This window comes from Schistocerca cancellata, chromosome 6 (genome assembly GCF_023864275.1).
Source record: "Schistocerca cancellata isolate TAMUIC-IGC-003103 chromosome 6, iqSchCanc2.1, whole genome shotgun sequence".
NCBI classification, from domain to species: Eukaryota; Metazoa; Arthropoda; class Insecta; order Orthoptera; family Acrididae; genus Schistocerca; species Schistocerca cancellata.
The window spans coordinates 169,228,322-169,246,322 of record NC_064631.1 but is presented as its reverse complement, the minus strand read 5'-3'; the positions used below and the strand labels follow the sequence as shown (position 1 = coordinate 169,246,322).

Below are 18,001 nucleotides of genomic sequence, written 5' to 3'. Positions count from 1 at the left end.
CTTATTCCTTTCTTTGCGTTATCCGATACTGTGGCAGTTGTGCATTCTCTGTTGGTCTGTTAGTCAATTAGCTGGGGTGAACACTCGCCAAAACCAGATAAGAGACAGGTGAGGTGTTATACTTCCTCGTTATTGCTTACGCAAATGCTTCAGTGCTATTGTTAGGGTGGTCCTTATCAGGAGGATACGTAAAAATGTCAAGTGATTTGAGAAAATCCTCTATTTTATTTATTTTTGCCATTTTTTGATAATGTGCTAAATTTCATTACAATTAAGTAATACTAACCCATACCAAAAGACTTAAACATTCAAAGACTTATATATTAAAATAAGTGAATGTATTTTGCACCGGAATAAGCAACTCAAACTAACCTCTTGCACATATTTTTGAAACTGTGCTTCAATATATTTAAAGAAGAGAAATTTAAGTACTACAGTGCAACAGAACATACAAAGTGTATGAATGCAATACTAGTTTTTGCACAACAGTCTTTCAGTATCCATTTTTTACAATCAGTGTATTGTCTCCAGTGGTCTTGCACACATCGAAAAATTCATTCTTTTTCTTCTTCGTCAACAGTTAACAGTCCATTAACATCTTACATTAACGTCACTCCTCTTTTCCGCCGTATCATATGTCACTGTAATTTTTCATAGCCTCTTTGGCTAAGTAGTGCAATTAACCTTGCCTCCTCAGAGTTTTCGTACATCAATTTAAATGTTCGATTCCATATAAATTTCAGTCTGGCTTCAGTTAATTTTTTTGTGTAAATTATATATTCCACACCTAAAGATAGTTTTACATACATTTGATCATCGAAACACTACTTCACTGATAACATAATTTTTTTTCACCTTGATCCATTTAGCGCTACGACCATTAATCACGAAAATTAGGAATCACGATTGTTAACTTGAATAAATCAAAAACCACTTTACAGAGACGCTAGTATTATTATGCTTTATTTTTCATGTCAACATAATTTATGTTTCATTTTTAGTTTTCCTAATTTTACTGTCGATATCTGTCGGCAGTTACACAAAGAGAGGAAGGATATAGTTTTTATATTGTCAAAATTTGGAACCTTAATTATTAATTATTAGATGCATAAATCTTTACATAAATAATTATTTCCAGAATATATTATATATAAAATACCCGAAAAGTAATCTCCATTAAGTCAGTAATAATAAAATTAATTTAAACTACATCTTGTTTTAAAAGCATCTGGATGGTATGTACATAATACTTTTAGAAGTTTTAGCCACCAAATACGCCATAATAGTTTCAGTTGTTGTCGAGATTGGTTAATGTAACTATCTAGTTTTTTTTGTGTTGAAATGTTTCACAATGCATTTACTTAGCAAGTATTGACGTAGAAAGTGTCAAGAGTTTACGAATAAATACTGAGGGTGCCAAAAAGCAACAATAGTCTAGCGACTTTTATTGAAACAAAAGACCTTTGACCTATTAAATGGGAAGCACAATCAGGAAACGATACCCTAGGCAAAGAGATCGCCATTGCAAAATAAGTAACATTTGACTGCTGATAAAATGTTTCTGCCTTTATGAAGTTACATAACGTTGACAACTCTGGAATAGTTATTTCAACGTGAGATATTTTCTTTCTGTGCGTCTACGAACATCTTACTATTAAGGGCTATGGAACACTGTAGTAGGAAATGTCTGGATATGAAGAAAAAGAAACCTTAGTTAAGAAATACATATCGTTGTTTATTTTCGCCAAAACTCTTGTCTGGAATGAACCCTTCACTGCGCTGCAGAGTGAAATTTTATTCAGGAGAATGATAGCTGGCAAGTACATCACTTAGTGGCGCGATGCAACTCCTCAGCCAATGCGGCATGAGTTCATCGTCTTCAACAAAATAGATTTTAAAAGGCTTCTTAAAGAAAATAACTAGGGAGTGTGCACGAAGAAACACTAAATTAAAAAAATAAGTATCACTCTAATGTACACTGTTGGGTATTAAAACTAAATCACTTATTAGTGGAAGGCTATAACCCTAAAAATTGAAAACGCAGATCTCGTCGGTCTCGCTTTCTTCCATACATGCATCTGTAGGAACTAAAAGACTGTGCTGTCATTGTCATGTACCTTGTAGAGTGCAGATTTAATTCAACATTTGTTTCTAAAAGGGGACATGTCTAGAAATTGTCAAATTTGTAGCAGGCTTGGAGTCATGCTGAATCATTCGGAGATTTTCGTTGTGAAATTTGATTAACAGCTGATATTAAGACGGGCAGTTCAGAGTCTGAAGTTGCATATAGGAAGGACACAGGGATTCCTCAAACAGAGACCTACGAGGGGAAAGTTCCCATAGACAAGAAGAGCATGAATGATACTGAGAAACTACTGAGGTACAGATCCAAAGTAACAGACCATTTATAATGAGCTGAAGACGTAGCCTACCTCAGAAGTAGATGAAGCTTATTCAAAATTGACTAGAACCTGCATTGTTTTGTAACATGTTTTGTATACTTTCTGTATAAATGTTTTATATCCTTTTTGTATAAATGTAAAACAATTTTTATGAAGAAGTGGCCAATATTCTTCAGTAACATGTTTCGTTTTCATTTTTGTATGAATTCAGGTCAGATTTGTGAACATTTAGCTATAAAGTTAATTTTAAACATATTCAGGGGGCTAGGTTCAAAAGCGCTGAGAAGCCGTATGTTATTTCGTTATCATTCAAATGTGCTTCATAACATTATTGTGTGCGATGCGTTTTTCTTCGTACTGGTATGCTCAAGATAGTCATATTTACTTTATATTACATTCAGTGTGCTTCAAAACACATTCATTCATTAATTGCACTTTCTTACATTCATGTAGTTTAAATAAGTGATTTAAAAATATTGATTACCTCATTAGTTGCTAAGAGAGGAGAACTCCATGTGATAAAAATCATCATAGTGGTTACAAATAATTTTCAAACTTGGTAACACTAACGAAACTTCCTGGTAGATAAAAACTGTGTACTGGGCCGAGACTGGAACTCGGGACCTTTGCCTTTCGCGGGCAAGCGCCTGCAAAGGTAAAGGTCCAGAGTTCGAGTCTCGGTCCGGTACACTGTTTTTGTTATGTCCGCACTATAACACAACAAATATTCCGTGATAATCAAATTTATTTGACCTTCTGTCACTCAAAACATAACTTAAGTTCGACTACACAACACTTTGCTGGCTGTAGCGCCAAGGAGAAATCAGAGGCACTAGTAGAGAATACAAGTCAAAACCACTGCCAATCAGTCGATACCGACGCGTCGCAAGTTTCCAGCCAGGGGGGCCACAGTACGGTTCGGTCGTCGTGAATCCAGCAGCCGGGTAGTAACACAGTCATCGGCGAAGATTGAACTGGTTTAACGGGCTCAGGGAGCTCGCTCAAATCCGCAGGTCCGGCCTTATACGGTTGGCGGCCTTATACGGTTGCTCACTCTGGTGGCAAGGGAAGCGCCGCCAGGGTAATCCGTATCGATAGTGGTGTGTATGTTGTCGCTAACCCCATGATGACGCGTTCACTTGCGCCAGTTGTTGACATCGTGTGCAACGCCAGCGGTACTCGCTGTGTGCCGTGCGTGTTATCGCACGCCGCGCCGAGTTGACGGCTGCTGTGCGGCGGCCGATACTACAGTTTTAATCTGCCAGGAAGTTTCATATCAGCGCACACTCCGCTGCAGACTGAAAATCTCATTCTAGGTAACAGGAACCTTACATATTCCAGATATTAAACTGTCTCACATGCCAGAAAAAATTCGCCATTAGGTTGTTCAATAAGGTCGTGCAATGTTTTCCCTTTCTCCTGAATAATTTATCAATCGTGAGTTGTCCCCTGTTAGAAGTATGCGATCCACCTGTAACAGCATGAAGCTGATGTGCCTAGGTGTTCAGTAAACTGTGCAGTATAAATTTGCGTCCAGATAAGGCCGAGAGAAAGTTTGCTAACACCATATCAGATTTCCGCAACTTTCCAGGCAGGCACGAGAGTCGTGGGCTCTTCCAAACAACTGTAACGCCAAAATTTTCGCATTAGGAACTGGTCGTAACATATTTTTATCTGGCGCTATCACAGTTTGTTTCTATTTCCGTGTGATATCCCTCGGTGGTCGCGCAACATACTCTTCATTGTTTGCTGTTCTACCATTCACTAAATAGTATCCCTAATTGCTCAAGTGGCCTAAATCTTCGGAAAATGTTTGAGACATCAAAGTCTGCTCCCCTTGTGCCCTATTTCTGTGCCTGATTTAGAGGTCAATGTGCTTTTGAGAATGACCTTATAATCTTTGATATTAATCATTCTGTAGCGGCGATACAGTTTTAAGGGCGAAATACGCCCCATCCGCAATGGACTCGTTGGACAGAACGGGCACATTGGATGGTTGATAGTAAAGGGTGACCCAAAAGTCCGTTAACATTTGAAAGTGCACTAATTCACGGTATAATGTAGATAGAGAGGTAAAATTTGACACAATTGCTCGAAATGACATGTGGTTTTATTGAAACCAAAAACGAGTGCAAAAACTGACTAGCAGATGACGCTGGACAGCAACACGTCAGAGAAGCCACATAAGAATCGCGTACAAAGTGAGCAGTATTAGGAAAGGGAGATCATCCGTAGCTCGGCTGATAAACAGCTGCAGGAAGGTACGACTTTTATGCAGCTTGGCGCTCCTCCCCAGTTTGCTACACCTGTGGAAGATCTCTTGCACACATCGTTTGATGAGGATCACGTGCTGAGCCACAGCTTCCGTCATCCTTGTCCTTCCATGTCCCCAGATACCAATCCGTCTGATTACTTGTTGTAGGGCTACGTGAAGTCGGAAGCCTGACACGATTGTCCGACCTTATTAGGGATGCTAAATGACAACATCCGATGACAATTTCTCACCACACCTACTGCAATGCTGTACAGTGCTGTTCACAACGTTGTGCCTCAACTACAGATATTGTTGATGAACAAGGACGAAATGAGCATTTATATAAAAAATATCGTCTTTGCTGAAATTCAGTTTTTGTGCTGATTATTTTGAGATTCGATTCCATTAGGATCTTGGCACACCACGATCACACAACAGCTATTGCAAACAACGAAACTTCAGCACTGGTCGTACAAATTTGAAACAGTTTTTTATTATTGGATGTCGATTTAAATTACAGTGATCATCTTCAGTGCAAGAATACGTCTAGTGGAGTCATATAATGAAGCAGAAAATAAATGTTGAAACATAGGTTTTATCGTGAAGAACGTGGCAACTAGCAGGTAAGATTCAACTCTGATTGTATGAGTCAACTGAACTTAAGTTTGCACTGAAGATGATCACCCTGTGATTGAAATCGCTATGCAATAATAAAAAAACGATTTCAACTTTACAAGACCAGTTCTTGTGCTTCCCTTGTCTGCGATGTTAGTTATTGCTTTTGTATCATATGAAGTACAATCTACTGGTCATTTTATGCATTTTTTTCTTAGTTTCAGTGAAAACCCACGACATTTCAAGAATGTGTGTAAATTTTTCCTTTCTATCTACATTATTCGTGAAGTATAAAATTTTCAAATGTTATCGGATTATTGGGTTACCCTGTACATTAAGTTACAATGTGAACTCACAAGACAGTGATTCCGATACAGATCTTCCTTTTCTCGTGTTTGCGCACAGTTCAAAGGTCCACACGACTACAAGGTATCTCTGTACAAGGAGGTGTGTGGAATGAAAATTCCTTTGCTGTTTGATATGACTAAGGCGAAAAGAGACAAAGACGGAGGTCGGTATGTAAGTTTGCGAGAACAGTGAGGTATGGAAACGGATGCAATAGACAAGCACCAACGCACTAGAAAAGCAGGAGGAAGCCGTGAAATGCACGGGGAGTTTACCATAGTATAGGACAGAGAATGATGTTATCCAGACCTTATGCACCGAACGGTAAGGCAAAGAAATTTCTCACGATGTAACAAGGACCTATCACCGCGATAGAGACCACGTATCTAGTCAGCTGTAGGCTACCGTTGCCGACGAGGTCGACAATAGTACACATCGTTCAGAGGCTCTCCGGAGTAGATCCCAGGAGCAGTCATTTCTGGTTGTCCTTTCACAGGGTGATGTTGAAACAGTTAGTCCCTGTCAAGCATACTGCGTGCAAGACTACTGTATTACTCAGTCTATAGCGAATTACAGTAATGGCAAATGCATTCATTAATCAGTAATATGCGCTAAATATGAACAATGGACATTCATTTGTGTAATGCCTTGAATTTAAATGTATTGAATATTGCTAATATTATATTGGTGTCTGCTCTTTTGGCCATGCCTGAAATGACAGGTACCATGGGTACACGGCATTACTGGTAGAAGCAAAGACTTTTTTATTGGTGACTGAGGACAATGTGCTGAACAACATTATATTAGTATTTACTTCAGTTTCAGAGTAGTAATAATAGTTAGTGGGGTAGTATGCTTTTAGGTTGATTAGTACGTCCAAGTACACGTGAAAAGAGCGAACCATTAATGCATATTTCCCCTTTGCACCAGGTAAGGTGTTGAACTGTGGATGCATGGGTGAAAAGCTTTTAGGCTATACTGACAGGCGTAGTCCACATAATGGTGCAGATCCCATATATATCAGAGAGGGCATTCGGCAACGATTGACTAAAACTGGACAAAAGAATTCAGTAGAAGACGAATGGGCACCTTTGAAAGATAATAAAAGTGCAAGAAATGGAGCAGGTGAAAGGTAATACAAACGTCCACAAAATGAGACTGATAGGAAGTGCAAAATAGCTAAGTTGGAATGGACAGAGGACAATTATAATGATTTAGATATATGTATCGCTAGGGGAGGGATAGATACCGCTTACAGGAAACTGGAGAAGTTTTTGGAGAAAAGAGAAGTAGCTGTATGAATATCAATGGTTCAGATGGAAAAGTCGTCCTCAGCAGATAAGGGAAAGATGAAAGGTGGAATGAGTATACGGAAGTTCTGCGGAAGGGAGATGCACTTGAAGGCAATAGTATAAAAACGGAAGAGGACGTAGATGTCCGTGAGACAGGAGATACGAAACGGCGAGAGTAATTTGACAGAGCGCTGAAAGACCTAAGTACAAACAAGGCCCCGGAATGGAAGACATTCCGTTAGAACTATTAATACCTTTGGGAGTGCCAGCCATGACAAAACTCTTTCATCTTTTGAGCAATAAGCGTGACTACTGACAGGTGTCATCATTACAGAACTTAATTTAGTTAATTCATGGTTACATGAATTATTTACAGAAGAAGGGAAAACTGGTAGAGACCGACCTTGAGAAAGATCATTTTGGATTCCGGTGAAATGTAAGAACGCGTGAGGCAATTCTGATCTGTTATCTTGGAGCACAGGTTACGGAAAGGCAAATATAAGTTTATAGCATTTGTAGACTTAGAGCCAGCTTTTGACAATGTCAACTGGAATACTCTGAGATTCTGAAGGTAGCAGGTGTAAAATACAGGGCGGAAAAAGCTATTTACAACTTGTACAGAAACCAGACGGCAGTTTAAAAGTCGAGGGGCACGAAAGAGGGGCCGCGAAACGAGTGAGAGAAGCTTATAGCCTATCTCCGATCTTATCCAGTCTGTACAATGAGTAAGGAATAAAGAAAACGAAAGAAATATTTGGACTAGGTATTAAAGGTGAGGGAGAATAAATAAAAACTTTGAGGTTTGTCGATGGCATTTTAATGCTGTCAGAGACAGCAAACGACTTCTAAGAGCAGCTGAAGGGATCGTACAGCGTCTTGACATTGACAAAAACAAAACAAGGATAATGGAATGCAGTGTTATTAAATCAGGTGATTCTGAAAGGATTAGATCAGGAAACGAGGCTCTTGAAGTAGTAGATGACTTTTCCTATCAACGATGGCCGAAGTAGAGAGGATATAACATGAAGACTGCCAATGGAAGGAAAGAGTATCTATAGCAGATAAATTTGTTAACATTGAATCTTGATTACAGTGTCAGGTCTCTCCTAAAAGTATTTTCCAGGAGTGTAGCCGTCTCTGGAAGTTCAAAATGGACCATAGACAGTTTAGACAAGAAGAGAATACAAGTTGTGCTACAGAAGAATTCTGAGGACTAGATGGGTAAATCACTTAACTGACGAGAAGGTATTGAATAGAATTTAGAATTGGGGAAAAAAGAAATTTGTGGCACAGCCTGACTAGAAGAAGGGATTCGTTAATAAGACGAATTCTTAGACATAAAGGGATCACCAACTTACTATTGGAGGGAAGTGTGTGGGGTAAAACTTATAGAGGGAGACCAAGAGATGAATACAATAAGTAGGTTCAGAAGGACTTAAGTTGCAGTAATTATTCGGATATGAAGCAGATTGGCAGGGATAAGCGAGTAAGAGGTTCATTGGGAGATGACGTTAGGTCAGTAGTGTGCAACAGGCTGGGAATTTCGATCGGAGGGGAAGCGTGCTCGGGTGGTCAAACCTATTAAGGCTACGAGAAAATCCAGGTACGAATCCTGGTTGGGCTCAAATGTTGACCTATTATCGTTAATTCATTTCGAAGGCGCGTCGGGTGACGTCAGTTACACATTTGAATAATCTGTTATTGTCATTTGCTTGTGTAATGTAGACTCGCCGCATTCTATATTATTGCAAAAGTGAAGCTTACAATATAATACACTCCTGGAAATTGAAATAAGAACACCGTGAATTCATTGTCCCAGGAAGGGGAAACTTTATTGACACATTCCTGGGGTCAGATACATCACATGATCACACTGACAGAGCCACAGGCACATAGACACAGGCAACAGAGCATGCACAATGTCGGCACTAGTACAGTGTATATCCACCTTTCGCAGCAATGCAGGCTGCTATTCTCCCATGGAGACGATCGTAGAGATGCTGGATGTAGTCCTGTGGAACGGCTTGCCATGCCATTTCCACCTGGCGCCTCAGTTGGACCAGCGTTCGTGCTGGACATGCAGACCGCGTGAGACGACGCTTCATCCAGTCCCAAACATGCTCAATGGGGGACAGATCCGGAGATCTTGCTGGCCAGGGTAGTTGACTTACACCTTCTAGAGCACGTTGGGTGGCACGGGATACATGCGGACATGCATTGTCCTGTTGGAACAGCAAGTTTTCTTGCCGGTCTAGGAATGGTAGATCGATGGGTTCGATGACGGTTTGGATGTACCGTGCACTATTCAGTGTCCCCTCGACGATCACCAGTGGCGTACGGCCAGTGTAGGAGATCGCTCCCCACACCATGATGCCGCGTGTTGGCCCTGTGTGCCTCGGTCGTATGCAGTCCTGATTGTGGCGCTCACCTGCACGGCGCCAAACACGCATACGACCATCATTGGCACCAAGGCAGAAGCGACTCTCATCGCTGAAGACGACACGTCTCCATTCGTCCCTCCATTCACGCCTGTCGCGACACCACTGGAGGCGGGCTGCACGATGTTGGGGCGTGAGCGGAAGACGGCCTAACGGTGTGCGGGACCGTAGCCCAGCTTCATGGACACGGTTGCGAATGGTCCTCGCCGATACCCCAGGAGCAACAGTGTCCCTAATTTGCTGGGAAGTGTCGGTGCGGTCCCCTACGGCACTGCGTAGGATCCTACGGTCTTGGCGTGCATCCGTGCGTCGCTGCGGTCCGGTCCCAGGTCGACGGGCACGTGCACCTTCCGCCGACCACTGGCGACAACATCGATGTACTGTGGAGACCTCACGCCCCACGTGTTGAGCAATTCGGCGGTACGTCCACCCGGCCTCCCGCATGCCCACTATACGCCCTCGCTCAAAGTCCGTCAACTGCACATACGGTTCACGTCCACGCTGTCGCGACATGCTACCAGTGTTAAAGACTGCGATGGAGCTCCGTATGCCACGGCAAACTGGCTGACACTGACGGCGGCGGTGCACAAATGCTGCGCAGCTAGCGCCATTCGACGGCCAACACCGCGGTTCCTCGTGTGTCCGCTGTGCCGTGCGTGTGATCATTGCTTGTACAGCCCTCTCGCAGTGTCCGGAGCAAGTATGGTGGGTCTGACACACCGGTGTCAATGTGTTCTTTTTTCCATTTCCAGGAGTGTAGCTGACCATCTTCAGAAACAACAGTGAAAACATACCTACATAAACTTGAAAATATGCTTAGGCGGTGAAGTGAATAATTATTTGAAATTTATTCGTAGCACCAAATGAGAGAAGGAGATGACTTCTGAGTCATCTGTTCAGTGAGGCCAGTGAACTTTCACGTGGAAAGACGTACCCGTGTTTTCTTCCAAGCTGAGCTCGTCTTGAAGCCCAGCGAGGTTAGAGCGGCTGTAGCTATCGGAGGTGGAAAATCTGCATACTGATCTTTCAGGCGCTGTACATTAGAAAGTCTACATCAGATATAATGTATTCTTCCTACAGTACTCTACACTTACGATGAGCTAACTTTGGTTGTTTGCTCTTCTTCGTGGTGTTGCTATTTTAGTGACCACCTGTGTATATACTTTATTGGCCAATACACAGTACATCACAGGGGTTACTTAATACCAATATTAGAGGCTATTGTATCAGTTTCTATTGACCGTAGTTCCACTTACCTTACTGTCGCGATATCTTGCGAGATAAGCTACCATGACAGCTGAACAGTACGCGTAGTGTAGCCTTCCTCGAATACAGATTCTCGAAATTTACCCAATAGACTGGCACGAGAACGAAGTATCCCAAGTATCCCAAGTATTCCCGTTTCATTCCCTTAACGCGTCTCTTACTTTTCATGTGGGTGTAAATCGCTCGCTGTTTTTTGCTTACCTGCAAGGGCACCAAACAAGAGAACAGAAGAATACTCTAGACTATCCATGCAAGCAGACTTATTTTGTAGAAGCTGTAGTCACATAGAATCAACTCTATAATGATACAATCTTACTGCATGCAGTGTGTTTGGGAAAACTTCAATGTCTATGCAAATAAACAAACACTCTCCGTAGCGAGCTAAGCGCTAATACCCTGCAGAGCTGCGACGAAGTCTAAAGCCCATACTTTCGAACAACGTGGGAATGAGGTATATCAAAATAGGAACCTTGTAGTTCAATGGGAATTTGATCTGCTACTTACGCTAAGTGCGTGGAAAGTCATAATCGTTGTGAGCTAACGAAAACAGTCCAAATAATGCTGGGACGAAAGTCCTAAGTAACAGCAAGACTGTATATGGAAGAAATGTATAGAGCCAAACGATAAAATTTATTACAATGCAGAGAACTAACTTTGGAGAGACGATGGTCGTGCTTAGACAGCCAGTAGTTGTGTACATCCCAAGCGTGATTAGCTCTTGAAGCAACGGCAGTGGCCTCGTAAACTGGTGTCGGTACTAGCCGATGTACCAATACGATCTGTGATGTATACAGGCAGACTGAAGCGAGGAATGAGAATTTGTACCAATTCGAACGAACATCTGCTGCTCACAAGGCAAATGTGCTAACCACACTACGACATCCTGGCACAATGGATTTTCACAACTGATACTAATGGAGAGCCACTGCAATATTTAGGGGTATACAAAGTCGGCTCATACTTGAATGGAAATTTAGACTCTGGAGGGAGACGTTCTGGGGTAGTCTGTGCAGTTGTGAAAAACCACTGTGCTACGGTGGCATAGTAGTCAGCACATCTGCCTAGTCAGCAGAAGACCTAGGTTCGAATCTTGGCCTTGGTACAAATCTTCATTCATCGCTCCAGTCTGCTTATGTACATCACAGAAGTTTGGGACTTGATAAGGTCTATGGAATCATATACACTACTGGCCATTAAAATTGCTACACCACGAAGATGACGTGCTACAGACAAGAAATTTAACCGACAGGAAGAAGACGTTGTTATGTGCAAATTATTAGCTGTTCAGAGCACTCACACAAGGTTGGCACAGGTGGCGACACCTACAACGTGCTGACATGAGGAAAGTTTCCAACCGATTTCTCATACACAAACAGCAGTTGTCCAGCGTTGCCTGATGAAATGTTGTTGTGATGCCTCGTGTAAGGAGGAGAAATGCGTGCCATCACGTTTACGATTTTGATAAAGGCCGTATTGTAGCCTACCGCGATTGCGGTATATTGTATCGCGACATTGCTGCTTGCGTTGGTCGAGATCCAATGACTGTTAGCAGAATATTGAATCGGTGGGTTCAGGAGGGTAATACGGAACGCCGTGCTGGATGCCAACGGCCTCGTATCACTAGCAGTCGAGATGACAGGCATCTTACCCGCATGGTTGTAACGGATCATGCAGCCACGTCTCGATCCCACACTCAACAGATGGGGACGTTTGGAAGACAATTACCATCTGCACGAACAGTTCGACAACGTTTGCAGCAGCGTGGACTAGCAGCTCGGTGACCATTGCTGCGGTTACCCTTGACGCTGCATCACAGACAAGAGCGCCTGCCATGGTGTACTCAACGACTAACGTAGGTGCACGAATGGCAAAACGTCATATTTTCTGATGAATCCCGGTCCTGTTTACAGCATCATGACGGTCGCATCCGTGTTTGGCGACATCGCGGTGAACGCACATTGGAAGCGTGTATTCGTCATCGCCATACTGGCGTATCACCCGGCGTGATGATATGGGGTGCCATTGGTTACACGTCTCGGTCACCTCTTGTTGGCATTGACGGCACTTTGTACAGTGGACGTTACATTTCAGATGTGCTACGACCCGTGGCTCTACCCTTCATTCGATCCCTACGAAACCCTACATTTTAGCAGGAGAAAGCATGACCGCATGTTGCAGGTCCTGTACGGGCCTTTCTGGATACAGAAAATGTTCGACTGCTGCCCTGACCAGCACATTCTCCACATCTCTCACTAATTGAAAACGTCTGGTCAATGGTGGACGAGCAACTGGTTTGTCACAATACGCCAGTCACTACTCTTGATGAACTGTGGTATCGTGTTGAAGCTGCATGGGCAGCTGTACCTGTACACGCCATCCAAGCTCTGTTTGACTCAATGCTCAGGCGTATCAAGGCCGTTATTACAGCAGAGGTGTTGGTTCTGGGTACTGATTTCTCAGGATCTATGCATCCAAATTGCGTGAAAATGTAATCACATGTCAGTTCTAGTATAATATGTTTGTCCAATGAATACCCGATTATCATCTGCATTCCTTCTTGGTGTAGCTATTTTAATGGCCAGTAGTGTAGTTTCATTTGATTAAATTTGATCTATGTTGGACAGCTTGTTCATTGCCGCGTAACTATTGCTGACCACCGGAAATACAATGAAAACAATATGAACATACTAAAGTAAAATGTCCTCATTGATTAAACTCCTCTCGTTTAATAACGGTACGTTTTGATTCATCTGCTTGTATCTTCATCACGTGTCTTTTGATGTTCCCTAGAGACTGAAAACTGTCGAACACCAGTCGAGTTCATGTATAAAGACGTTTACTAAGCTCTTTCTCCTAAGGACAGGAGTTATCGGATAAAACATTCCTTTCACTCTACATGGTAGCCTTTCGTTATTGTTTAATTACCCATAACAGGCTGTAGAATCAGAAAAATGTTTCAAAAACAGATCAGTTAACCACAATATTATTGTTATTGAGCTACCGATGTGTTTTCGTGAGAACTCTTGAATTTCCGCAAGCGGCAGCCTGATAGTTACTTCATTTACGGATGGAAGTCATGATCCCAGAAGGCTGTAGGAGTCGTCTACGGTTTCTTTAACTTCCTTCCGTGCGTAGCAGCAATATGTTGTACGGATTCCCTGCGCTATGCTATATCAGATATAAGACACTGTTTCATACCTGCGTTTTGGTAGTGCTGTTTAATATGTCATTTTGCTGCTCTCCCTGTTTCATAACTCATTTCTACAACTGCGGCAACTGAGGAAACCATCAAGAGAGTCCATACGACGCCTAAGAAAATCTTCTACTTAAAACTGACTGAAAACGCGTGCTCCATAACTGTTTTCCTAAGTATAAAACAGCTATTGTGTAACCGTCCAATAAAACTACAAAACGGGAAGCAGTTTTGTCGTTTATCCTTGCACATATAGTACGGCACGTTATGAATGTCGTTCAGAGATATCTAAACACAATGTTAAAACCGTGTAAGAACAACTTAGGCACCCAAAAGAGTGTCAAACTTCCTGGGGATTGGTGTACATTAAAAGTGAATTTAAAACACCAGAACTTCTGGCGTATCGTACATTGACTCGCAAATATCAGGAGCGTGTAATAGATCGTTTTGATTTTTTCTATTCACAGACTAAATGTGTTGATAACATTAAAAACTGTCATGTCACAGACGTACAGACTGCAGTAGAAGTTTAATTTATTTTTCAAGGAGGTTAACAGCATCTCGGCACGCAAATCCAAATGCTTGGAAAAATGCAAGCGCCACCGGAAAAAGTGATTATCTAAGTTCCACAGCCTTTTCGACTTACTGTTCGTATTTATGTGATCGAAACACGGACTGTAATCTATTATTGATCATACTTTTGCTAGAACAGTGCACCATGCACTTATCCCTATATACGGAATGAGGAACAAGTCGGTCACACTGCATGTTCTCATTCGTCTGTAATACAAAACATGTGCTTTTTCCAGTTGATTCCAGAGTTGGTAAAGCAGCCAGTATGTATACGTCACAATTTGCACTACATCTTCGGCATGTTTATGATGTAATGTTTACTGTAGGCCTGGTTCCGCTTGCCGTAATAAGGACTACCTTTTTGACAAGGCGCATTTACCTGCTGGGATATTTTATGCGCAGTATCCCACGTGCCAACCGCTACCAAATATCAGCCAATCCGAAGATGACTAAATTAAGGTGAAACGATTCATTGGTAAGCAATAAAAATTTTTAAAACTGCAACCAACGTTGCTTGTTTATTCATAATCAAAATATGTGCTATTAGAACCACTGAAACGTCGGTATTACACTGAAGAGCCAAAGAAACTGGTACAACTGCCTAATGCCATGTAGGAATCCGCGAACAAAGAGAAGTGCCGCAGTACGATGTGCCATGGTTCAAATGGCTCTGAGCACAATGGTACTTAACAACTGTGGTCATCAGTCCCGTAGAACTTAGAACTACTTAAACCTAACTAACCTAAGGAAATCTCACACATCCATGCCCGAGGCAAGATTCGAGCCTGCGGCTGTAGCAGCCCCACGGTTCCGGACTGAAGCGCCTAGAACCGCTCAGCCACCGATGCCGGTACGTGGCATGGACTCGCCTAATATCTGAAGTAGTGCTGAAGGAAACTGAGACCATGAATCCTTCATGAATGTCCATAAATCCGTAAGAGTACGATTGGGTGGAGATATCTACTGAAAAGCACGTTGCAAGACATCGCAGATATGCTCAATAATGTTCATGTCTGTGGAGTTTGGTGGCCAGCGGAAGTGTTTAAACTCAGGAGAGTCTTCCTGGAGCCACTCTGTAACAATTCCTCTGTACTTACCTGAGATGCCGTACGGCGAGCGTTGGCGCATGTGCCTTCGTGTGGCCAGTGTTGACGCATGTGTTAGCTGCACAGCTCTCCCTCCACTTACCTGAGTCTTGATGAGGCTGACGTCGACTTGGCATAGGTGGAGACTACGGACCTCCAATTGCACTCACCTGACTCTTCATGGGGTCAGTGTTGACTTGACACATGTACTGGCCGCGATCTTCCTCTTGCACGTTGCGCAGGTGCAGGTTCCACGTTGAGTGGTCGTCGTGCGAGACAGATACACGCGGGTTGTGCGTGATTACGTGGTCGTGGATCGCCTGGATGGCCTTCGTGTCTGCCTTCACCCAGCCCACCTGCAAAAACAAGCAGAAATTGTAGGCGAGGTTAGTTCGACACCAAATAGTTTTCTTCGGCTGCCGAGGTGATCACATTAATAAAAATTGAAAACGACAATTTTAAACGTAAATGTAAATGCGTACCTCGACTCGCTTTGGTTTTTCTGACTCAGTAATGAATGGTGCCTTATTATTGAGAGGACAGAGTCAATGGGCACGATTATTACCCTATAGATACTTAAGCTGCTGCTTATTGTACGATAGTGTGGTGTAGAGCTCGTACCGGCGTAAGACATGTGCAGTACCCTTAAGAATGGAGTGCAACTCATGGAACGTAGTCCTATGTTAACTCAGCCCGAATTATCGGTACTAGTCGGCAGCGGTTACGGAGATCTGCTGTGTAGAGAATTTTTCAGGCGTCCAGGTAACTCTTCGGAAAATATAGGCAGCGGAACTCAAAAAGGAAAGAAGAAAGTTTTTTGGAAGGTGGTGCCTCGTAGCATGCAGGTATTCGTCGGAAAAGGTGTTTTATTTCCGTCAGCTGGTACGAAAATCTTTATTATTGTACGTTACTAAAAAATTTCAAACAACTAACGGAAAACATCACACTTTCTGAAAATAGAAAAAAAATAGGATTTAACGTCCCACTGGCTACTTGATTAAATCTATATCTGAGTCTGTATTCCTACTATGCAAACGACTGTGAAGTGCATGGCAGAGCATACTTTTCTGTGTAACTGTTATTAGGCATTCATTATGCCCCATTCGTGTACTGAACACGGGAAAAATGTTTAACCGCCTTTGTAATTACTCGAACCAAGTTTTTGTGGGAGCAATACGTGTGAGGTGGCAATATATTCCTATATTAGTCGATTAAATCTACTTCTCGAAGAGATATATTAAATACCAATCATCTCTCTCTTCTGCGTTTCATCGAAGATGGTACATATGTCCGGTTCAGAAAAAGAGAGATAGGGAAGTAGTTAGTATTCTTCTCAAAGGAAGACCCATAGTATTCTCCTCAGCAATTTAGGAGAAGTACTCAAAGCATAAATATAGTTGGCCGCATGGGCATTTAAGATACACTCCTTAGCTTAAATATAAATGGCCACATGGGCATTTAAGGTACACTCCTTTCGAAAGCCAGTACGTTGTTTTATAATTGCGCCTCCTGGTCAATTATAGGTCACAGTTTTGCCTCCACTGTCACGTACATTTTAGATAAATTGCAGAAACTGCAGTAAATCTAGACAGGCGGCGATCTGTGATAGGTCTAACAGCAGAGTACAGCGCTTGTGCAGACGTAAATAATTCGGGGCACACGGCACAGCGCACATTATTGTACACGGCACCCAGCAGCAAACGACGTCTACCTCTTCCCATCATGACGGGACGGCATCGTCAGGTATAACTGCATCTGACACGGGATCATCGAGATACGACGGGGAAACGATTAGCCTAGTCGGAGGGCTTTTCATGAAGAACAACAAAACCGGGCGTCTTTGCCGGCCACCGGGGCTCAGTTCGAGGCGGGACTTATCACTGAAGACAATTCTACTCCATCCAATGGGATTACAGGCTGAATACGTGTCTGAAGGCGCCCCGGAGGTTGGTGAGATACCATAGTGACTATCGCCAGCCATACGGCCCAACAATCAGGAGTGGTGGTCTGGAGTGCCATTTCTTTACATAGCAGGAACTCTTTGGTTCTGATATGCGGCCTCCATTACGGCACAGAGGTACGTCGACGATATTCTATGCCCCTTAACGGCAAGCTGTCCCAGGCTTACATTTCAGCGAAATAATACCTCGCCTGCAGCACGGTGGAAGTTTATACTGCTTGTCTTCGTGCTTGCCACACCCTACTTTGGCCAAAATTGAGGACGTTTTGAGCATTAAGGGCAGTGCCCTCCTACCAGTTCGGGATTTTGACAATATAACGCACCAGTTGGACAGAACATGGTAAAACATCTCACGAGAGGATATCCAAAAACTCTGTCAATTAGTACAAACCCGACTAGCTGCTAGGATAAAGGCCAGAGGTGGACCAGCTTATTATTGAACTGCTTAGTCTGTGAAGCTTTTTTTCTTGAATGAATCTTCCAATTTTTCTGAAATTGCAATCATTTGTTGCCTGTACATAAACGTCATATCTACTGATTTCCGTCCCATTTGGATAATACCTCCCTGGTGCGTCTTT

General features: G+C 42.7%; 1 protein-coding gene across 1 annotated transcript in view; it reads right to left on the bottom strand.

Moving 5' to 3' along the window:
• The window catches only part of LOC126088227 (lachesin-like), a 580,958-nt gene that overhangs the window by 155,208 nt on the left and 407,749 nt on the right, over positions 1 to 18,001 (bottom strand). Inside the window, exon 3 of the mRNA XM_049906355.1 lies at positions 15,634 to 15,819. Coding sequence (XP_049762312.1) covers positions 15,634 to 15,819 — 186 coding nt within the window. The remainder of the gene's footprint in view (positions 1 to 15,633; positions 15,820 to 18,001) is intronic.